Source organism: Nycticebus coucang, chromosome 24, assembly GCF_027406575.1.
Source record: "Nycticebus coucang isolate mNycCou1 chromosome 24, mNycCou1.pri, whole genome shotgun sequence".
NCBI lineage: Eukaryota > Metazoa > Chordata > Mammalia > Primates > Lorisidae > Nycticebus > Nycticebus coucang.
In genome coordinates this window covers 26565839-26589736 of record NC_069803.1, presented here as the reverse complement: position 1 = coordinate 26589736, position 23898 = coordinate 26565839, and the positions used below count along the sequence as shown (strand labels likewise).

Genomic DNA, 23898 nt, shown 5'->3' with positions numbered 1-23898 from the left:
TGGGACCCCGCAGAGAACCACATGGGGCGCCGGGCAGTGATGCGCAGTCTGGGGATTGAGCCAGGCCTGAGAATCTACTTCTCCCTGGCACAGTCTGCAGAGTGAACACCACACATCTCATCCGCACGTCAGCTGTGATTGTCAGAGGTCTTCATGTGCTATCATAGTTAAAAAACTAATTTCAAAGCATGGGATGAAATTAAGGTCACTTTCTGTTGTGAGGTGTGCTCTCATTCAGTAGGGGTGTGGTGGTGGATGGTTGAACAAACCCTGCTTTGAAGTGGGGAGGCGATGGAATCCTGATACTTGTTCAGTGTGGAGGAACCCCGAAGATGGCAGGCCAAGTAAAGACACCAAGCGTGAAGGGACAAATACAGTCTGACCTCCTGACGGGAGGGACCCAGAGCAGGCAAAGTCCTAGGGTCAGAAATCAGAGGGGAGGTCAGGGGAAGGGGAGTTATTCTTTACTGGTCACAGATGCAGGTCAGGGAAGATGTAGACGTCCTGGAGATGGAAGGTGGTGGTGGTCGCACAACCCCGACATACTTGATACCACTAAACGGTACACTTAAAAATGGTGAAAATGGTGGGCGGCGCCTGTGGCTTGAGGAGTGGGGCGATGGCCCCATATTCGGGAGGTGGTGGGTTCAAACCGAGCCCCGGCCAAAAACTGCAAAAAAAAGAAAAGAAAGAAATGGTGAAAATGTGAAGTTTTACGTTATTAGCGTTTTACCACAATAGAACAATTACTTGCCTCCCCAAGAAAAATGAGTGAGGCAAGGCTGGGTGGTGGGGTGTGGAGATGGTGGGCAGCACATGGCAGGGGCTTCAATCAGGAGGCGTGTTCTGGAGGATGGGGTCTTGCCCCTCTAATGCCTCACGCTGCTCCCTCCAGATGACTGGCTGAGGGCAAGAAGCCTGCGAAGATCACTGTGACACCCCCATGCCCCGAGGGAACTAAAGAAGTGGCAGTTGATGCCCCCTTTCTCCCCCCTCAGGATCTTGCCATATTCAGGAGTTCCTACCTACGGCTGCCTCTGGAAGGGCCAGGTGGGCTGTACGGTTTGTGAGGACCAGCCAGGGCTGGTCAAATGCCAAAGCAGAGATGTGGCTGACACCTTTGCAAGGGTAGCCAGAGGGAAGCCTTGCTCTCCTGAGACCCCCGTGTGGGACCCTCACCAGCTCCAGGACCCAGGATTTCTGCTGCCCTGCCTGCCCCCCGAGTCCATCCTTCAAGCCCACCAGCCCATCTGATGAGCTCTAAACAGGCCCTGAGGCCTCGGGGAAGCTATTTATAGGGTTCATCTGTTCTTTCTTATTTCTCCTCTAGATTATATCTTCTCCCACCCCCAGATTTGAAAGACTAAAAGATTTTTGAAATCATTCATCATTTCCCCAGCTCGGAAGTGGTGCCTTCACCCTCACTTTCCCTGCACCACTCCCCCTGTCTCCCTTGCCGCTCTCTCCCTCTGGTCCCCCTGCTCCACAGGCGACAGAGAAAGCAGGCTCTTTGTCTGACATCATCTCGCACTCCCCGGCTTGCTAAGAGTTACTCACTCAGGCAATCCCCGCTCCACCAGAGGAGACCGTCCAATTGCCAAGCAACCCACTGCTGGCCAATCACGGAGCTCGGAGGTGATGTCATGGCGAGAGGAGCAGTGGTGCTGATGTTGAGAGAAGCCCAGGGTACCACTAATTGAGGGAGTGAGGAAGAGCGCGGCTCGCATCTAACAGGACTGCAGGTAAGTAGAAAAGAAATGCAAATAATTCCAGGCTTGCCAGACAAAAGGAAAAAACAAGACAGCAGCGACTGCAGCGGGGAGAAGCCCGGGACTCGGCACCTACTGGGTTGCCTTCGGCTTCATTAAATCAATTAAACTTTGTCAAACCCTGGGGAAAAGAGGGTGAGGCAGAAAGAATGGGGCTTGGCAGAGGGTGGGTTCCAGGTGTTACTTTTATTCCAGAGCTCAGGAGGGATAGGATGGGTGGGAATTGTCAGATGTTCACGTTGAGTTATTTCTGCATAAAAATGTTTCGTTGTCCAGGGGGAAAGGTTTCATGCAGGGTCCGGCTTTCCCTGGAGCTTGTTATGACTTGAAGAACCTTTCAGAAGGGAAGATGCCTTAGGTTTCACCTTGTCTTCCTCAGACATAGCCGTTCTTGTCTCCCGTTCCCATCTTTTATCATCTGTCTTTTCTTTCTCTGCTCTCTCTGCACGGGTTACTTTTTTGCCTTGGTTCTAAGGAGGCAATGAGATCATCACCTCCTCCTCGCCCCGCCCCACCCTGAGGTCAGCCTGATCCTACCTGGCTGGGGCTGGCTCAGAAGCTCGGAATGGCACAAACACAGCTCTGCCACGCCCTGGTCCTGGGTTGTGACCAGGCCAAGCCCCCTCCTCACTCAGCCTGCTGCCCTCACCAGGAGTTTAGGCATTGTCCGTTTCTCATCCTGGGACCAGGTTTTGCTGTCCAGTGGCCAGCTGTGTTCCCACGTGGTGGTGCTGTCTTTGTTTTATTTCTCCCGAGAAGATACAGACAAGTGTGGCAGAGTCTCATCATCCTGAACTGGGCAGGTCTCTAGGTTGCTCTGTGTGTGTGTGCATATGTGTGTGTATGTGTGTACATGGCAGGGGGAGGTCAGAAATGTTTAGGCAACCCTTGTCTGAATACCCCTCACAGGGATACCCCCATGTCTCAAGACCAAGACAGTAGAGGCGGGGATGGCCAGATGTGTCCTGCTGGGAGCCGAGGGGTGGGTGGGAGCAGGAAGGGAGTGTGGGGGAATCTGTCTCAACGGGAGGCTGAGGCCCCCTCTAGGGGGAGGAAACCTCTCCCGCAGGCATGTGCTGGGGGGAATGAGATCATCTACCAGATGAGGAAATAATCACAGTGCTGGAGCGCTGAGCAGGCAGAGGGGAAGGGTCTGATCGGCAGCTCCTCAGAAGGGAGCTAGAGTCTCCCAGCAACCCTGCCCATCCTCTGGCTCCCCCCAGCCCCCCACCTTGCTGCTGAGAGCTGTACTTTCTCCTTTCTTCAAAGCTGCTGAGCACCTGTCAGCTGGTCTCAGCCCTATGGGGATCTCCAGCTCCATCCAGGCCCCTCCTGGAGCAGCCGTGCGGTAGGCAAGGACCTGCCCCTGCTGGATGGGTCCATCGTGGAGCATGCTGCCTTGTAGGGTATGAGCTCCCTGTCACCAAGGGCATTCTATTAGAAGTTGGATGAACACTCAGCAAGGAGGCTTTGGAGAGTTCAACATCGTGTGAGAGATCGGTTTAGATTAGTGTTTTTTAAACTACAGACCGAGACCTATTAGTAGATTATGAAATCCATTTTTGGATGACAAATGGTATTTTTTCTGAACAAAGTGAGAAAATATAGAGTCGAAAAAATCAGAATGTATGCCCTATAACAAGGTAAATAATTCTTCCTGTACATTTTAGTTATCCATTTTCAGTTTATATGTGTAATATATAAATATTCAAGTCACATTTGACTTCGGCAATTACAAGAGGAACTCCAACATGACTTGTATTGCTCTTGTTCTCAGCGTATGTTATCAGTATATATCGAGCATTACAATTTTAACACAGTTTTTTCCTTTCTTAAAAATGTGTATACATATTTTTGGCTCTCTCTACATATGTATCAGTAATCATATATGTATGTATTTGCATCATGTCATATACTTACTGGATCATGATATAAAATGTAGTTCTTTTTTTATTGTTTGGGATTCACCGAGGGTATGAAGAATTAGGTTACACTGATTGCATTTGGTAGGTAAAATCCCTCTTGTAATTGTGTCCTGCCCCAAGAAGTGTGCTATACACTGTGAGCCCCTCCCTTGTCCCCTCTCCCGGCTGGCTCATTCCCCTATCCCACCCCTTGTATTAGCTCCTCTACTGCCTTCATACTGAGTATCTTGGAGTCTTGCTTCTCCATTCTTGTGATGCTTGACTAAGAAGAATGGGTTCCACCTCCATCCATCCAGGTTAATACAAAAGATGTAAAGTCTCCACGAATAGTATTCCATGGTGTACATATACCACAGCTTGTTAATCCATTCCTGGGTTGGTGAGCATTTAGGCTGTTTCCTCATTTTGGCGATTGTAAATTGCACTGCGATAAACTGTCTAGTGCAAATGTCCTTATGATAAAAGAATTGTTTTCTTCTGGGTAGATGCCTAATAATGGGATTGCAAGATCGAATTGGAGGTTTAATTTGAGTTCTCTGAGGGTTCTCCATACTTCCTTCCAAAATGGTTGTATTAATGTGCAGTCCCACCAGCAATATAAAAGTGTTCCTTCTCTCCACATCCACGCAGCATCTGCAGCTTTGAGACTTTGTAGTGTGGGCCATTCTCACTGGGGTTAGGTGATATTACAAAGCTGATGATTAGGGAGATAAGCATTTTTTTCATTTGTTTGTTAGCCACTCATCTGTCTTCTTTAGAGAAGTCTCTATTCATGTCTCTTGCCCAGTGATACGTGGGATTATTGGGTCTTTTTTTGTTGATTAATTTGATTTCTCTGTGGATCCTACTTATCAAGCTTTTCTCCAATTAATAATATGCAAATATCTTTTCCCATTCTGAAGGTTGTCTATTTGCGTTGGTGGTTGTTTCCTTAGCTGTACAGAAGCTTTTCCACTGAATTAAGTCCCATTTGTTTTTTTTTGTTGTTGTTGCAATTGCCATGGAAGTCTTCTTCATAAATTCTTTCCCTAGGCTAATATTTTCAAGTGTTTTCCCTACACTTTCTTTGAGGATTTTTATTGTTTCATGCTTCATATTTAAATCTTTTATCATCTTGGATCAATTTTTGTAAGTGGTGAGAGGTGCGGGTCCAGTTTCAAATGTGGTTCTTAGGTGGGTCTCAGTCAAAAACATTCGAAGAACAAATGACTTTTGACTACCTCTTCTAACCCAAGACTACAAGCCTATAGAAAAGTCCCACTAGACTATAAACCCTTCTTTTTTTAGAAGGTAAAGTTTTAAAATCTGCCATCTTAACTATTTTTACGGGTATATGCCAGTAGCTTTAAGATACATGGCCATTGTTGTGCATCGAATCTTCAAAAACCTTTTCATCTTGCAAAACTGAAACTCCATATCCATTAAACACCAACTTCTCATTCTCTCTCCACACACCCCGAGCCCCTGGCAGCCCCAGTTCTACTTTTCGTCTCTGTGAGTCTGACTCCTCATCTAAGTGGATTCTTCAGTATTTGTCCTTTCCTCACTGGCTTATTTCACTTAGCGTAATGTCCTCAAGCTTCATCCTTTTATAGACCTTGTGTTTCTGTTGCCAGGTGTCTAAAAGATACGATTAAATGCAAGTATTGTTTTAAATAGGAAACCGTGTTTCTTCAGGGAGATATTTTATTCTAAAGCAGTGGTTCTCAACCTGTGGGTCGCAACCCCTTTGGGGGTCTCCTGCATATCAGATATTTACACTATGATTCATAACAGTAGTGAAATTACAGTTATGAAATAGCAATAAAATAATTTTATGGTTGGGGGTCATGACAACATGAGGAACTGTATTAAAGGGGAAGGTTGAGAACCACTATTCTAAAGGCTCCATCAAAGACAGAGAAGTTTGGTCTAATTTTGCTCATGCTGAGCAGATTGTCCAACAGCCGTGGGAGTGTCTTGCATTTTTGCCTGGATGGATGCTTAGTATCTAGATTTCACTTTTTGGCTAGGTGAAAGAAATCCAAGGGCCAAGTGAGGCTGGCCACCTTCTCTGTCGACTAAGCCGTTTTAACTGCACTGGCCTTCTGGGAAGGAAGTGGACTGGTGGATAACATTTAGAATAGAACAACAGAGATTGAATAACTGAGATCCAGAGAATAAGGGAGTTGAACAAGAAAGAGAAGCATGGAGGGTGGGAGAAGAATAAGGAAGTAAGAATGAGATTTTTTTTCTTTTTAAAGGAGGAGATAATGTCTGTTAAACCAACTGCCTAGAAGAAACAGGGAGAAATCAGATCTTTTGTGTTCTTGATTTGAAATAATAGGGTATTTAATTATCAAGATTATAACTGGAGAAAGACTTAATTTTTCGAGAACCCCTAAGGTCTTCTCCCAGGCCCCCTTAGATATCTTTATATTGTTTTTGGATACGCAGAATTCCCAGAGGTTTTGAAGTCATACATAGGGAGACATGAGTCTTTGTGGGGGACTTAGGGAAATTATACAAAATGTAAAATGTAGTTTTTATAATGCCCTTTAGAGAACCAAAGTCTATTTTTCCTTAGCTTGAGAAAAAAAGCATACATTATGTATAATTTGGTTTGCTTATTAAATTAGCATTTGCTATATTTAGAATTGTGGCAGTCTGGGAAAGGTTGCTTTTTCTATTTTTCTTTGAGGGGGAGTAGAAACAAAAAATCTCCCTTGCCATTTTTTTAAAAAATGTTTTTCAGCGGCAGCACCTATGGCTCAAAGGAGTAGGGTGCTGGTCCCATATGCCAGAGGTGGTAGGTTCAAGCTCAGCCACAGCCAAAAACTGCAAAAACTGCAAAAAAAACAAAAATGTTTTTTAGATGTCTTCCATTTTTAGTCCCTCTAGGAGAAATTTTTAGCTCCTCCTCCCTCCCTGCCCACGTAGGCTTGCCTGTTCGCACCCCCTATAGACATGGATATATACTCCCACCTTCCTCACCCCTACACACACATACACACCTGTCCTCCCCCACCCAAATGCAAAGCTTTCTGATCTTTCCCCTGAATTAGAACTGAGAGTTCTGTGTCTATTCCCTGAGGGTCTTGTTGTCAGAGGTGTGTAGTGGGAGGCAGAACAGGACAGAGCCAAAGGCGCAGGAGCCTGGGGCTGGCTGGCCTAGGTTTACACAAGAGTTCAGGAAATAAACCACAGGGGAATGTGTGCCCAGAGCAAGGAGCTTGAGCACAGATTCCAGGATGAAAGACCCAGTGGGGGAGGAGGATGGGCAGAGTGCAGAGAACCAGTGATAATTTGTGAGTATGTGTCCAGCTATCTGGACCAGGAAGGGATAAATGCTTGTGCTGAGTGTGTGGAAACAGGTGGATGGGGAGTGGTGATGTCCACTCACAGCACAGACACAACTGGAGTATCGATATTGGGGCAGGGGTGTCCTGAACCTGCACTTGCTATCAGACCAGAGGCATAAGTCCTCAAGAAACATATGGTGAACCTTTCCTGGAAAAAAAAAAAATTACTTCAAGAAGTACTGTAGCTAACAAAAAATTCATCAAATTAAAGAAATCAAATAAAAAGAGGACATTGTATGAGTCATGGTTCCAAACAAAGAGAACCCCAGAATTTGGAGTCATGGTCTACCTATAACGAACGTATTTATAAAGCTGAATGCAAATATCAAATATCTTGAGGCTAGGGAAAATATTTATCAAGCTCCTTATAGTTTGAGTACCTTGCATAGTGCACATAGTAGATTCTTACTAAAAATTTGTTGACTGGATGACGTAAGAATGAAATTAGTAAGGATAATAGAGAACTAAAGCCAGAGCATCCAAACAAACCCAGGTTTGTAGAGAGAGGAAGTAAAATCGTGCTAAAGCTCTCATCTCCCACAAAGAAAATGAGATGCTTTTATTCTTAATGTAATGAAATATCGATATAAGTGATTTTAACTTAAAGCTAAAGTTAAAATAATATGTAAAATTTACAAAGCACTGAAGAAGAATGAACAAATAAAAATACAAGAACAATATTGCAAAAGATATTCCTTCTCTGAAACCTCAGGCAAGGCAGAGGACTTCTTGGGCCCTCTGTCTCCTCCTCTAAAGAAGAGGTGGGGACTGGAAAGCTTGCAATCTCCTTGTCTCCTTCCATCTCTGGGTCCACAGGATGGGCAGAGAGGTTGGCCCTCTGGAAATGTCTACAAGTGTCATTGCTTGTCCTCTGCTGATGTGTAGATGAGTTGATGTAGTATATTTGGCAGGTCATGTGTGTGCATTTTAACAGAGACTTTCTGAGGCAATGCTTGACCCAAAGGAGAGCTCAATGCTGAGCATTTTAAGCATGGAGCCCACTTGGAGGGGAGGCAGATTTGGGGTACTTGCTTGCTTTCCAACCACAAGTGATTGGCAGCCATGTTTACAGCTAAGGGTAGCCCTGGGTATGAGCTTTATCAGCAACAGAATGGACTGCGGTAGAAGAGTATTTTGGTTCTAATCCCACCTTCATCACTTTCTATTTGCACAACTCTGGGCAAATCTAATCACTTACCTAAATTGATCATCTGCTGAATGGGTATAATAATATCTATTCCATAGGATTAGGGGGCATGAAATGATAAAACGTGTATACCTGACTATGCAAAAATATTAGACAGAGGGGGATGAAAATGTAGAAGGAGGTGAGAGTAACATGAAGTTGCAAGACTACAGGGATTTATTATATTTTCCTGTCACGTGTATTTTGTGAAATATGATGTTTGTATGTTTGTAATTAAAGCATTGTGTGTGAAATGCATTTATGGATACATAATTCAAATACTTGAAAGAATTTGGTAAATGGTAAAGAACTCTAAAATGTGAAATATCCACATTGCTGTTATTAGGAGTGAGATTCCAAGGGCTTGCTGTGGACAACATTGATGTCTCTGCACGATTCTGACCCCAGGACCTCACACAGTGCCTGGGTCAGAAGCTTCACACTCCCTCCAGCAGCCTCAAATGGAACTCCACACCCCTGAATTTGACTACTGACATGCTGATTCTTCTGGATATACTAAACCAGCAATAAAAATAGCCCCCAAAGTTCCATTGTGAATTATTTGCGCAATTTTTCAGCTTAATTTTCCTTCTACAACTTGCCTCTTGCTGTTAAGCAGTAGTCCCCAGTCTTTTTGGCATCAGGGACCAGTTTCATGGGAGAAAATTTTTTCAGGGACTCAGCAGGAGGGGAGTGTGGGGGATTAGATTCTAATAAGAGGCTCGCAGCCTAGATTCCTTGCATGTAAAGTTTCCAATAGGGTTCGCGCTCCCATGAGAGTCTAATGCTGCAGCTGATATCTTGGGAGGTGAAGCTCAGACAGTGATGTGAGCAATGGCGAGCAGCTGTAAATACAGAAAAAAACTTCACTTGCACTCACCTGCTTGCTCACCTCCTGTGACGGCCAGGTTCCTGGCAGGCCCCTGATCAGTAACAGTCTGAGGCCTGGGGGTGGGGACTGCAGTGTTAGAGCTAAGAGGAGCTCCTCAGACTTAGGTCTTCTGAGTTCTGCTTTTTGCCACAAATGCTTGTTTTCTACAAGCACAAAGGGAGCTTTTCTATCCTGAGACCTGTCAGGTGCTTTTGACACTGGTGTGTCCAACTTGTGGTCTGCAGGATGCAGATTATTTGAGTCCTGTTTTGCTTCTCTGTGGTGCTAGATATTCCAAAAAGTATGCATGGACCATTTTTTTTCCTCATCAGTTTTCGTTAGTGTTTGTGAATTTAAGGCTTTAAGGCTCAAGACAACCCTTAGTTTTCCAGCGTGGGACAGAAAAGGAAAATGGTTGGACGTGACTGGTCCTGCATCACCGCCTCCATCCTTGCCTCTAGATGCCCTTGACAGCAAACCTAAGGTGTAATTAGACAATGCCAGTCTCCCCAAGCCACATACACTGTTCTGTTTTGCCCAGTTTTCCTCTGTACGTCTCACGGGACCCTTCTTGGTCTCTGCTCTAATTCCTGCTTCTCCCTTCCTGCCACCGTCCACGTTGCTGCCAAGACCACGCCCAGGGCCAGCGTGCATCTGCAGGACTTCCAAGGGCCCCACAGCTCCAGATCCAGGGCTCTGTTTCACTTTTCCAGCAAGACAAACTCCTGTGGATATCTTAGGACCCAGCAGAGGGCTTGGCAAAGAACTCAATACTCAATAAATATTGTAGAAAGAATGAAAACCACATTCATGAAAAAATAATGTATCTCCTTTTGATTTTAAACTCAAATAAGACCCAGGGCTGCCAATCAGAGCCTTCTGATCAGGAGACGACCAGGGCTGCTGTTCTGAGATGACATTATTCCAGCCCAAAGCAAAGAAATGTGACATTTAGGTAGCTTATGCAGCTTACTTTGGGTAAATATATAACTTCAACTAGACTTTTAAGAAGATTTCTAGTAGGGCATAGACTTAAAGAGCCATCTTCCTGTACTGTTCTTAGTCAAAATTCACTGCTCCCACACCCATGAAGTACTCATCCCAATTCCGTGCCAGAGAGCCTATATTTGTCTTCTAAAGCCCTTGCCAGAGACAACTCTATTCAAACCACTTGGACGTGTGCTTATCTCTCAAAAATAGTCCACATGGAATTTGACGCATCCTGAGAGCATTCTCTTGGCACTTCTTACCGTGACAAAATGCTCACTCATTCTATGGTATGTGCAGCCAGAGGCACCTTAGGAGGTCAGGGGTGCACCCAGTAGGTGGCCAGGTGGCATCTGAGCACTTGGTCCACTTCTCCATCTGTCCTCTGGTCGTTGGCTGCATTACAGAAAGCCTGGAAGTGTGGGTTACATGAAGCGCCATGCTGGGGCGCCCTTTCTGGATACCCATTTTTTCATTGAAACCTGTTTTGGTGATCCCCTGGGGAGCTGTTCCTTCTCATCCCAGCTGGGGTTTGGGGGCACAGAAGCGACCAGTATAAAGAGGAGGAGCCAACGCTGGAAACCAGAGACTTGAACTCTGGTTCCACCTCTGCCATTGGCTCCCTGTGTGACTATGGGATCTCCAGTCCCCAGGAAGGAAGACACAGGCATTGTGGAAGGGACTATTGTTCATCGTGCAGGATTGTTGTGCAAGGCAGGACATTTAGACCACCCAGCTCCTGCCCACTGAGTGCCCGTACATCCCCAGTCTAGTGACCATTGAAAAGCCCCACGTAGCTCCCGGGAGGGAACCTGTGCCTAGCTGAGAGCCATGGGCTGGCAATGCCCATTCTCTCATCTCTGACCTTCTAATGTTCTAGAGGAAATTGGTGTCTCTGATCTTCTCATCTTAGACATACTTTTCTCTGTACCTTCCCACCTGGAGGCCCCTTATCCTGATTCTGCGTCTTCACTGTCAGCGGTGGCCACCTCCAATCATCCAGCTTGGTGGCATTGTCACTAATTTATTTGTACGCATTGTGCTAATGGTTTGGTTCATCAGCAAGAAGGTGCGATTCCTTGCTTTTCCATCCCCAGACTCTCAGATGCTGGAGCTGGAGAAACGTGTAGATCGGTTTGTGCCTGAGAAAGCAGTGCTGGGTGGGGTGCAAAACATCCAGTGGGGGAAATCAGAGCCTAGAGTATGCATGAGGCAAGGAAGAGAGCATTTTGTCCCTAGAGTCCCACTGGGCTTCCAGTATTTCCCTCCTAATCTTTCCCCCAAGCTATGCTCCCTGATGAATCATTTTGCATGAGTGGTAGAACCTAAAGACAATTGGGATTTAGAAAGAGACACAGGTGGACTCAAGTCCCAGCTCTAGCCCCACTGCCCATGTGACCTGGTGTAATTTACCTTACTGCTCAGTCTCCTTGTTCTCAAAGACCTTAACGGAATAAATTGAAACAATGTCTGTATTTTCCTGGTACAAAGCAGGTGCTCCAGAAGGGTAGTTATTATTATTCCTATTATCGTCAACATCACCATTCCTTTCTCCCCTCAGTGGCTTCGTGCTGAATTAGGAGGTAACATGCAAACTTTTTTTACTGGTCTGGAGGTCTCTGTGACCCTCCTGTCCTTATTCAAGTATTCTGTCCCAAGGCACCCTGCACGCAGCCCAGCAGGCCCCCTCTGTCCCTGAACAAACCTAGTCCAACGCCCCCAGCCCACAGTCAGGTTCAAAGCCATCGCAAGGTTACAGGCTTTGCAGAACCTCAATTGCATAATCACTTGTCACAACCTGGGATGAGGCCCACTCCCACCTTTCCCTTAGGTAAGTGCTCTCACCACCTGCTGTGCTGGCACCATCCACTAGCTCAGGAGTCCGGCTGCCTCCTCGCTGCCAAGTCTGTGATCATTGAAAGTACCAGGGAGCCCTAAGTTCTCTCTCTAGCTCTGCGATGTACCGGCTTCATGATTGTCAGTCACAGTGACCTTCTGGCTCGGGCTCTTTTGATCTTTGCTATGACCAGGTGCAGTTTCCTCCTCTACCTAAGCGAGTACCAAGGGCTGGCGTGGCCTCCACCTTACAGAAAGCACAAGGGAGCCTCTGGGTGGGCCAGACGTTTGCCCCAGCACTGAGGTGGGCCCTACAGTGCTGTGGGGGCTAATGTCTGGGACAGACTCTCTTGCTGACAGCCTGGACTCCTGGTCCGGTGCCCACTCGGGCTTCTCTTGTGTCTTCATTTCCTGCTCACCTCTATTCCTGGCACTCTGAGTGCTCTGACCTCGAATATAACGCCTCTTACTATCCAACTCTGGCAGTCCCAAGAGAGGCTTGGTGGACCCTGCTCCATTGCAGCCTCTGGTTTGCTGTATGACAATATGACCAGAGCCATTTAAAAGACTCCACAAGACAACGGATAGTCCCACAATCAGGCCGAGTGCCAAGGAGGTGGATGTGAGCAGCCCGCTGAGCACTGATGCTATGGGTGCATTAGGGACAAAGTTGGGCACCTTGACACACGATGGCCAAGACCCCTCTGTGTTGCCCCTTCTCTCCACTCCCTACCTTCTTATCATCTGGATCCTTTCTCAGAATGTGCCAGGGACAGTGATGTCTTCTGGGTCTTTAGTGCACTAGAAACAATGTGACTGTTGGCACAAGGATGCCAAGGACCCCATGGACCTACAGGTGCTTGTACATAAACCATCTTGAGGAACACATCAGCCCAGGTATGAGCCAAGGGATGAGGAAAGAACCACGCGTTTGAACCCTGGCTCTGCCCCTCACTGAGGGGATAAGTTTCCCAGGGCTTCTGTAGAGCATCCCACAAAATCCCTGTCCACAGTCCAGGAGTCAGAGAGCTGTCCTCTTCCCAGGACTCTAGGGAAGGAGCCTTCCTTGCCTCATGCAGCTTCCAGAGGCCCCAGGCATCCTTGACTTGTGGCTGGTCACTCCCGTCTCTGCCTCCATCCACACACAGCCTCTCTTCTTTCTGTGTGTCTCTTATCAGGACATTTGCCATTGCATTTAAGCCCACTCAGGTCATCAGGAGTGATCTCATCTTAAGATCCTTAATTACGTCTGCAAAAGACCCTTTTTCAAATGGGGTCACATTCACAAGTTTAGGGATTAGGAAGTGTATCTTTTTAGGAGACACCATTCGACCCACCATGTTGAATGGCATTGGAAACATCACTTAGCCTCTTTGAAGCTCAGTTTCTTCACCTGTGAATGGGTATATTATGAGAATTAAAGTAAGAGTTGTCACATAGCAGATGCTCTAGTGGCACGCATTTTTAACCCTGCGGATTCCAACCCTGTGGCAGTGGGGGTCTCATTTACAATCGCCTTGACCATGCCCACCTCTGGCCACTTCTTGTTCCCACCATGGTTTTCCTTCTCTGGCTTCCTGACCTTCCCTGTGTTCCTAAAACTCCTCACACAATGTCTTTCATGTAGGAGGCACTTGCTGCATATTTTAAGTCCCCAGGACCATGAAAGAACCATCAATGAGCATCTAGAGCCCCCGCTGGTCCCCAGGGAAGGGTTTACAGCCCAGACCCAGCTCTGCCACTCTACAGGTGTGTGACCTTAGCCAAATGTCGTAACTTCTCTGAGCCCCAAATTCTTCATCTGAAGGCGAAGCTGATGATGCCCATCTTGTCGGCCCAGCCCAGCCTCATGTGATGATCAACTGGGATAATGTGCATGTTCCTCTCTGCCTCCCTGCCGTGCCTCAGGTTGAAGTCCAGCCCACTGCCTCTCCTGGCAAGGGCTTCCTCACCCTGCCAGTGACTTGCCAGCAGCCTGGCCCTGAGCGGGGATTGTGCAGGATGGGGGATTGTGCAGGACTGGGGATGTCACACCGAGGCACTAAGCCTGCCTCTCTGTTCAGAGACTCCCTGGTGCTGTCAGGACCATCTGGACTCTGCAGAGAGAAGACCCATTGTGCTGGGAGGGGAGGGGAGAGGCGTGGCAGGGGCCTCTGGCTCCAAACCACAATAAGAAGAAAAAGGGCTTTAAGGCCAACCAGACCTCGGTGGGATCTGCACTCTCATTCTCCGGCCCAGAGAAAGACATATAAGTCCTCCAAACTGCGGTCTCCTCACCTGCACACAGAAACTCCTGATGCAAAGGCAGAGGAAAAAAGACTAACATTTATTAAGTGACTCCTGGATGTTTACGCCCAGTGTTTGCCATATGTTTCCTCATCTGATTTGTACAACTCCGTGCAGAATTCAGATGGGGAGAGCGAGGTTTAGACGTGTGAAGTAACCAGTCCCAGCTATTAAGAGGGCGGCATCTGAATCTGCCCCACACCGTCTAGACCCAAAGCCCGAGCTGAGGTCACTGCTTCCATCAGCTCCCCTGCCCGGTGAGCACCCATTCTGGACCCCAGAGGGAAAACACCCTCATTATGGAAGGAAAGGACTTGAAGTTGACCTCAGAGTCCCTTTGCCTGGTGAGGACATAGACAGTGGGGATGCTGGCTCACGTTCCCCTCCACAACCACAGTGACCCCTGGGGTGGCTGAGGATCGAGTGGCCCACCACCCATTCTTCAGCCTTTGGTGGGGCCTGACCGTTTGCCCGTGACCTCTTCTGCCTGCCTCTCCTCCCTTCCCACTTTCTGGTCCAGCATTAAGCAGCTGGAGATGGAGCCCACAGCCATGGAGGTTTCTCTCCCATCCTGGTGCGTGTGTTCCCTTGCTAGATGCTGTGCCTGACAACTGCCTGATTTGACTCATCTAAGCTAAGGTGCCACTAACCCCAGGGGCCCCTGGCGGCTGCCTGGCCACGTGCCATGCCCTGCAGTAACCCTGCATGCTGAATTAGTCTGTGCACCCGCCGGGCTGCAGTCACCTGACTCCTAATGCTTCTCCTAGTCCAGGGTTGTTTAAATGGGGTCAAAGAGAGCTTGGGGAAGTGTGTTGGCGAAGGGATGGGGAGGGGGTACCTGAAGAGGCATTTTAGCTTCCTCCATCCCATTCCTCCTCACCCCACATCCAAACTGGGACTGAAAAGGTCTGGGGTGCATCCCGGGAGATGTTCGGGACACACGGGTATTTTGTAAACACCTCCCAGCTGATCCCAGCTGAGGACTTGTCTCTCACCCTAACCCTCACTTTGGGCCAGGCAGCTGAGCTGTGTAGGGGGATGAGTGAACACCTCCTGCCCACACGGTTTTGGGAAACCCATGTTTGCCTACTCTGGAGGGCAAACGCTAAAGAGTCCTTCCTGAAGAAACTGAGCTTGACTGGGGTGATGTGGGAGGGATGTTGATTATGGGGACCCCCCCAGTGAGAGCTGGTGGGGAGAAGGCCTGGAGGTGGAGCAAACAAGTTACCTGCAACCTGCAGAGTCTCTCTGTTGTGTAAACATCTTCCTTATGAGCATAACCTATGGGCGCTAAGATACTGCACTGTCTTTTCTCAGGTGTGTGACAGTGTCCCGAGCTGGTGACAGATCCACTCTGTGACTCTCAGGCAGATTCAGCCACCAAATCCAGCAACATGACCCTCGCAGGTAGGTACAAAAACAGCTGTGTGTGGTGGGGCATTGGGGCATGGGATATCTCCCCGCTCCCGTGTATGTCCTTATAGATACAGGATGCCAAAAGGCTGGTGGGAGTACACAGAAGGCTTTAAGCAGGTTCTCTCTCGTTGGCAGGAGGGGTCACAGCTGAATTTTTTTTTTCCCTTTTGCTCATCTGTGTGTTTTTTTTGAAGAAGTTTTTACAATGCTCACGTATTATTTTTGCAGTTACTTATGCTTGCAGATTTGTACAAGGAGATGAGGGGAGAGAACTGCTCTGTGCCAGGGTCATCTCTGTCTGCAGCCTGAGTGACCAGGGTGGGGCTGCTGGGGGCACAGCCGGGCCAGAGCAGCTCTGGTAGCAGTGGTTGGAGGGGATATGCACAGCTCTGATTGATACAGGCCCCCAGGAAGGCTCCAGCTGGAGGGAGGCTGGCCAGGCAAGAGGGACGGCTGTGAAGATGCCCCCTGTTATCCAGGGTAGCACCTCTGAGCAGCACGGCCAAGTGCATTGAGTGGGGTAGAGTGTGAGACTCCTGTTTGAGAGCATTGAGTGGGATAGATGGTGAGTCTCCTATTTGAGAGCAAAAGGATTGGAATATCCTGGGGAAGGGGTGGGGAATGGGAGGGTCCCTGGGCCATAGGGTGTTTACATGAGGGCATTTCATATTCGGTGCCCTAAGAGGAGATGTCTTGGGGAGGAAGATGGGTCACCAGTGTACTCTGGTTTCAATAGATGGTAGGAGTGGGCCCTGCCCCTCCTGGGAATCCTGAACAGGGTGACGCAGGGCACAGGGGCTGGTCGTCAGTGTCGGTGCGCATCTGTGTGGCTTGGCACCTCTGTGGAGCCCAGATCCCCAGGTTGCTCAGGCTCCAGGCCCTGGGGATGCTGCTCCGGAGGCAGCGGGAGATCGCTGGGCTCACAGCTCCGTGTTTCCACAGCCTACAAAGAGAAGATGAAGGAGCTCCCACTGGTGTCCCTGTTCTGCTCCTGCTTCCTGGCCGACCCCCTGAATAAGTCATCCCACAAATACGAAGGTCAGTGAAGGCTCAGGGACGTGGGGACGGGCTTCCGTGTCCTGGGCCTCTGGGCGCAGCACCCTGACTCAAGTTCCTAAGCAGCTTTCCTTCCCAGAGCTGGTGACAATCAGAGCCATGGTCCCCAAGGGTCTGAGCCACAGGGGTGCATCCCAGGCACTGAGGACAGTCCCTGAAGGTCAGAGTCAGGCCTCCCAGGACGTGCCAACCTTAGTCCACCTCTGTGCTCATGTGTTTAACAAATCGAGGCTGCAGAGATGCGAAGGGGAACCAGGCAGAGATTCTGCCCCTGGACAGCATCTAGCGTAGACAAGAAGCTCACTGGTGTGAGCCACGGTTTCCAGGCCTCCAGGCGAGCCGCCTCCCTACTTCCCAGTTAAAAGGAAGGGGTGGGTGTGGTCTGGCACCAAGGGCCAAGAGCACTCGGCTGACTTGAGCCTGTTTTTTCTGTCTAGGGTGGTGTGGGAGACAGTGTAGGAGGAAAGACCAAGCCCAGCAGGAAGACAGTGCTGACTGGAAAGAGAGAAGAGCTCAGGGTAGGAGGGAGGCGGGAGGCATCCGCAGCCAGGGCCAGCTGGGCAGTGGGGCGAGGGTGGACAGGGGCGGGGCGGGGGTAGAGGGCTCTGCTGTTCGTCCCCACACATGACAAGTCTGAGGAACCTGGTAGCAGAAAGAAAAGCCAAAGTGGCCAGCACTACCACGGCCGTCCTAGTCCCCTGAAGCCCTGTGGCTGCAGAGCTCAGCCCTGTCAGAGCCCCTTGCCCTTAGGTGCCAGTGTGCAGGAAGGAGAGCCAGACTGGCTCCTGGCTCACCCTGGGCCTCCAGCCTCTCACACCCACGTGCATTGCCCACCCCTGCTGGGCGCCCCCCCACCCCGTCCTCCAGAGCCTGACCAGTCCCTGTTCTGCTCTCTGCAGCGGACACAGTGGACTTGAACTGGTGTGTCATTTCCGACATGGAGGTCATCGAGCTGAACAAATGCACCTCGGGCCAGTCCTTCGAAGTCATCCTGAAGCCGCCTTCCTTTGATGGGGTGCCCGAGTTCAACGCCTCCCTGCCCCGCCGGCGAGACCCTTCCCTGGAAGAGATCCAGAAGAAACTGGAAGCGGCCGAGGAGCGAAGGAAGGTACAGGCTGCTCCTCTCAGCATGAGGGGGAGGGAGCTGGGGAGGACAGGTGGTGGCCTGGGCTGGGGGGAGGCCTCCGTCACCCCGCAAACACTTAGGCGGAGAACAAGGTACCATGGGGGAAGTGGTACCGGGCTCCAGAAGCTGACTTTTTGGTTATGGGGACAGGACACTGCACTCTGTACTCCCCAAAGTGGCCTCCAATGTATGGGCAAGAATAAGATATTGACAAACATTGAGGATGTAGGGAAAGGCTAGACACTGGGGGAAAGGGGTCCGCCCCTAGGGTCTGGGGGAGACGGTGGCAGCGTGGCACACGTCCAGCCCCAGTGTGTAGTCTGTGTTTTCCATTCCTGGCCAGTCTCTGATGCCATCTTTGTGTAGACTCTTGTCTTTCAAGCAGAATATTCTCCCGGCCTGAATATCCCCTCTGCATACGTATGTCACATGCTCCTCTGACCCTGAGTTTTAGTTATTTCTGTGTATCTTATCTCTCTGTACTAGATCTTTCCTTTCCCAGGTTGCTAACGGTGCCTGGCGCACGGTACAAGGTCACTTAGTGTCTGGGAAGACATGAATGACGGAATGAGTATAGCAATGAGAAAATGGCCTTGAGGATATTTAGAAAAAAGACTAAAAACCAAAAAAGAGTGCGAGAGACTCTCATGGTGGTGGGCTGGAGAGTGGGCCAAGGGGGTGTGTGTTCTGGGGGTGCAATTTTTCAGCCATTATGGGAAGATATACCCTGGCCTGTCCAGTCTGAAGGGCTCGCCTTGAAGGGCCTCTCTCTGCCTTGTGTGTCCCCAGTACCAGGAAGCTGAACTCTTGAAACACTTAGCAGAGAAACGGGAACATGAGCGGGAGGTGATCCAAAAAGCCATTGAGGAGAACAACAACTTTATCAAGATGGCTAAGGAAAAACTGGCCCAGAAGATGGAGTCCAACAAGGAGAACCGCGAGGCCCACCTGGCCGCCATGTTGGAACGGCTGCAAGAGAAGGTGAGTGGCCCCGGACCAGAGAGGAGGCTCCTGGGACACCTGTCTTCCTGCGTGGCAAGTGTACGTGGGCCTGTGTATCATTTCAGGGGGAAGCAACCTTGGGCAGGAGCGGGGATACTTCTATTAGGCAGGATCTTTAGAGAGGTCAAGGGGATGATTTGGGAAGTCAAAGGCAAGGAACATGGATCAAGCACTGAGTTTCCTTGGGAGATGCTCCACACAGTTACATAATAGGACATTTTCATTGCCTTAGGGAGAGTGTGCCTCTAATTTTCTAGAAGAAGCCTGTGTAATGCAAGGGGATAGGGACTGACAGCAGTTCCGTGTTCCTGAATGGACTGATGCGATTTGATGAAAGATGCTTTCTTGAGGTCTTGGCTCTAAACCAAGGGTATGATGCTCCGAGCTGCCCATTGACCAGGAAATATGATTCTCTCCAAGCCTCTTGGCAGAGACCAAGTGAGTCACACGGGTCTTTCCAATATGCAGCCGTTTGTCAAGAAACCTAATGGTGTCACCTAAATATGAGAACCATGAGAGGCTGGGGTTGGTTCTGTGTCAGCAGAATGACAGCCCGTTCTGCTGAGAACACGCTGGCCTCATTTCCTGGGTCTCAAGACCGCCCCAGTTTCCCCTGCAGCTCCTGGGAGAGCTCCAGCGCTGTGTTTTATTTCCAGGAGCCGCCTGCTGCGCGGTGACTCCCGGGACCTGATCGGTGGCCTCGTCCCATGGTGAGCAGCGTGGTCCCCACTCTTCCCAGTCCGAACACCTAGAGTCTCAGGCCTTGGGCAACAGCTACCAGAAAGAGCTGGTTTCTTCACAGGGGCTCTGAGTGCTGCGTAGGCCCCGGGCAACAGCTTCTAGAAAGAGATGCCCACAGATGAGCAGGGGCATCAGGATGCTCAATGGGGCCTCCAAAAAATGTCACTTGGGAGGGAAGCAGGTCTGGCTTCAGGCTTCTCCAGTTATTGAGGGAGGACTTGGAGCAAATTCCAGAAGAAAAATAGAAGTCTGGGGTTGGTATAGGATGGGACTCAAGCTCCCAGGCCAAACCCAGAACAATCATGGAGGCTGGACTCATGGTAATAGCATCTGAAAGACTGTTTGCCAAACCCTTCCATTTCCTTGACCACTATCCTCCTAAGTCCCTGAGGCAAGCAGGGCCGGTGTTTATCCTGAAGTTGAGGAAATGCTGTCAGAGAAGGTCTGTGATGTGCCCAGGGTCATACAGTTAAGGAGCAGTGGTGCCGTGACTGGCACGTAGCTCTTTGGCTGCAAGCCAGGTGGCTCAGGGAGACCAGCCACAATTATCCTGCCAGCATTTGTCACTGAGGGAGACTTGCAGGCCAAGGAAAGCGAGTGCAGAAATCTAGGGGTCTGCTCAGCAAGCTCGCCTGATGGAGAGATTGGGAGGGTCCCTCTTCTCCGGTCACAGCTGCAGAGGTGAGGTAGACACCAAGAAACCAGATGTCAGACTGGGCATCGGAAAGGCCATCCTCCCTCTGGGACTTTGATCCTTACTCCTCTTTACCCACTACTGGAGGCAGGAGGTGGGGCGAGAGCTAGGTGTTGATTTCTGCCCTGCACACCTGTGCACCAGGCTCGGGACACCTCCAGAAATGCCACTTGTGCCAGTGTTTGTGTGTCCCCGACAATCTGTACCAGACTCACTCGTTATAAAATTCAGCAATACAGATACAATACAGATACTCAGACCTACCCACCTGCTCTCCCGGGGCAGACACACACTACGCCTCATGTCTCACTCCCAGTCTGGGTGGGTTCCTGGGCCTCTCCAGGGACAGATGTGTAGTGTCACATATATTCTGGGAACCCGGACTGCCTCCGTGGGTCTACTCTGGGCTGACTCTGTCATCTGAATGTGATAATGCCAGGCTCCAGCAGAGACAACATTTATAAGCACCTGCCACGTGTGTCCGGCACAGTAGTAGGAATTGCAAAATACAAAGAAAGAGACATGGTGTCCACCCATGGGGACATTGCCATCTAATGGAAGACCCAGCTGTGTGTATAGTAAGCAGGGAAACAAAAAGTCTCAGAACCCGAGAGGGGAAAGAGCTTCCCACCCACGCCCCTCTCTTTGAACCCCAGAGAGCCGAGGCCTGATTAGAGGAGGGAGAGGGCTGAGGGCCCGCGGCTGGTGGGCCTGGGAGGGCAGTTCCTGTCTTTTGGCTGCATTAATCTGTGAGACAAAAGAAAGTCATCTCACACTACGTGTAAGAAAGCCCACCTTTTAAGAGTTGGGAGACAGTCCCAAAAATTCTGCTGTGAACTTGGACTTCAGTGATGCTCATCATTATCAGTATGAGCTCATCTGAGCAGCAGGCAGGCCTCTGGGACTAGCAAGGGAGCCTGGTGTGAGAACAGCTCTACCTCTCCTCTGGCAGGAGCTACCCCGAGCGACTCCTTTATTTATTATGTCAACCCATGAAATCAGCCCAAACTCCAGAATGACCAAGTGACAGAGGGAGAGTCTGGGGGCTCTGGGGCCACCTGGTTGGGTCCCCTGGCCCGTGAGCCCCACACCAGCAGGCTTCCCACCTGTCTCCTGCCGTCTCACCAGCGCCTTCTGCCCCCTCAGGACACCTTTGCAGACACAGAGCTTCACTTTCTGCCACGGTCATTCTTTGCTTCAGTTGCCTTGCTCCTCAGGTGGCAAGCTTTGTCCCCAGGCAGCCTCAGGTGACCTGGCCTTTCCCTCCTTTCTTTCCCAGGACAAGCACGCCGAGGAGGTGCGGAAAAACAAGGAGCTGAAGGAAGAGGCCTCCAGGTAAAGCCCAGAGGCCAAAGAAGTTTCCAGAACAGCCGGACAGCGCCAGCAGCTCTGCGTTCCAGCAGCCTCGCCCGCCGGCTGCGCTCCCAGCACTGGGGTTTGGGGGGAGGGGGGTGGCCAAGGGGCGTTTCCTCTGCTTTTGATGTTTGTCCATGTAAAGAATTGACCAGTGAAGCCATCCTATTTGTTTCCGGGGAACAATGATGGGGTGGGAGAGGGGAGAGAAGGAGAGAGTTTGGGAACGGAAGATGGAGACGAACTTGCTGACGGCGCAGCACTGCTCAGAGCAGACGGGCCAAGCCCTCTGTTTTTCACACCTCTGCCTGGACACGAAGCATCCAGGTGCTGTGATGATGGAAGATGAGAGCCCGGGCAGCAAAGGTCCCAAGTGCAAGGCAGAGTTCCGGGTGGGGCGGCGGCTGCAGGGCCCCCAGGAGAAGCCCAGCCTAAAGGGGCACAAGGCCCAGCCCAGCCGTGTGGCTTCCGTCCTGCAGCAGGTGGGGTGAGGTCTGTTTGTGTGTGTGTGTGTGTGTCTGTTAACCATTATCTTTTGATCATTATGACCAATGAAACATTGACTCCAAGTCTCTAGTTTTTTATTTCCTCAATTTGTTCTTTCCGTGATTATCCTTGAAATTCGACCTTCATCCACCTGACAATAGATAACCTTAATTTTGCCATCAGAACAAACATTGTGTTGAATCACGCCAGCCTTTGGCATAATGTAAAGGTTGTTCGTTCATTTGTTTTTTCAATTTTTTAAAACCCCCTTGTGAGCTGTCCTTTAGCACCGAATTGATGGGAAAGAACAACTCAATTCTCCTTTATGTGGACTGACTTTCTAATAAGGTCCCTAAGATGTTTTGTAAGAAGAAAGTTGTCTTGGTCTGTTCAGGCCGATGTAGCAAAGTATCTTAGATGGAGGAATTTATAAACAATAGGCATTTATTGCTCACAGTTTTGGAGGCTGGAAAGTCCAAGGTCAAGGTGCCAATAGATTCCGTACCTCGTGAGGGCTCAATCTCTCCTTCTTTCTTAGTTCTCACATGGCAGAAAAAAAAGGGCAAAGAGGCTTCCTCAGGCCTCTTTTATAAGGCACTAATCCCTTTGATGGGGGCGGAGCCCTCATGACCTAATCACCGGATACAGGCCCTCTCTCTTAATGCCATAGTGTTGGGGGTTAGGTTTCAACATAAGAATATGGAGGGGACACCAACATTTAGACCATAGCAGAAATCCTCAGTACTTAGGGGTTTGGGATTCTAGGTAGGCCACAAAATCTGAGCAAGAACATAAAGTGCTTATTAGTGAAATACGGAGGGGACATTCAGATCCAGCAGTCTTGGTCTCCAAGACACTGAACCATGGCCGGAAAAGAAGCCTGGTTCTTCCTCTCCTGCACATCAGGCATGGGGGTGAGGATCTCCTGCAGGCAGCAGGTGCCAGGGAAGCTTCCCATCTTGCCCTGCAGGTTTTGTATAGCTTTGCAAATAAACCCTTGGGTATTGCTAGCTCCCCACCCCCCTCCACCAGTGTACTACAATTTATTTATTTATTTATTCATTTATTTAGAGACAGAGTCTCACTACGTCACCCTTGGTGGAGTGCCATGGCGTCACAGCTCACAGCAACCTCAAATTCCTGGGCTCAAGTGATTCTCTTACCTCAGCCTCTCAAGTGGGCACAGGCGCCCGCCGTTGTCATTGTTGTTTAGCAGGCCCAGGCCAGGTTCGAACCTGCTGGCCCCAGTGTATGTGGCTGGCGCCTTAACCACTGAGCTACACTAAGCTAATTACAGTGAACTAATTGCAGTGTACTGTAATTCAGCTTTAAGGGAAGATTGCAGGAGAGATGGAAGATGATAATAATAGCAAAGGTGATGATAATGGCAGCTAGCTTAGCACTGACTAGATGCCTGACAATTTTCTGAGTTTCTACACAGGGACCTGAATTTGGTGGTTTCCTCTAGAGTTCACAGTCTTAGCTACTTTGCAGCACCGCTTCGAGTGCCTTTGACCTAGGCTGTACGTACCAGAGCAGCATTCCCCAAACTGTGGGCTGTGACTCATTGGATCTTGAGAGCAACTTAGTGGGACCCACTAACCTTTTCTTTCTTTTTATAAAATGGACCAGAATAGAAAGCAAAACATCAGGGTGATGGTGGAGGTATTGTTCCATGGACATTGTGTTTCTATTTTATATTTTGTGTGTGTACGGACTGATCACAACATAAAAAAATATATATGTATTTTGTACTGGGATGGTAGTTGAAACTCTTTAAAGTCACTGATTTAGAGTAACATGAGGACAGAGTCAGGACATCC

At 49.4% G+C, this 23898-nt stretch overlaps 1 protein-coding gene across 4 annotated transcripts; it reads left to right on the top strand.

Annotated features, from left to right (window-relative positions):
• Positions 1-1641: 1641 nt before the first annotated feature.
• On the top strand, positions 1642-22158 carry STMN4 (stathmin 4). Of its 4 annotated transcripts, XM_053578694.1 has the most exons (8): positions 1642-1742; positions 15519-15608; positions 16560-16655; positions 17111-17191; positions 17573-17781; positions 18589-18780; positions 19458-19511; positions 21516-22158. In XM_053578694.1, exons 2-7 carry the CDS (start codon positions 15596-15598, stop codon positions 19476-19478), a joined length of 612 nt encoding a protein of 203 aa, XP_053434669.1. In that variant the 5' UTR covers positions 1642-1742; positions 15519-15595; the 3' UTR covers positions 19479-19511; positions 21516-22158. The 4 variants fall into 4 exon arrangements, with proteins under 4 accessions (XP_053434669.1, XP_053434671.1, XP_053434668.1 ...); XM_053578696.1 differs by lacking the exon at positions 17111-17191; XM_053578693.1 differs by lacking the exon at positions 19458-19511.
• Positions 22159-23898: the final 1740 nt, after the last annotated feature.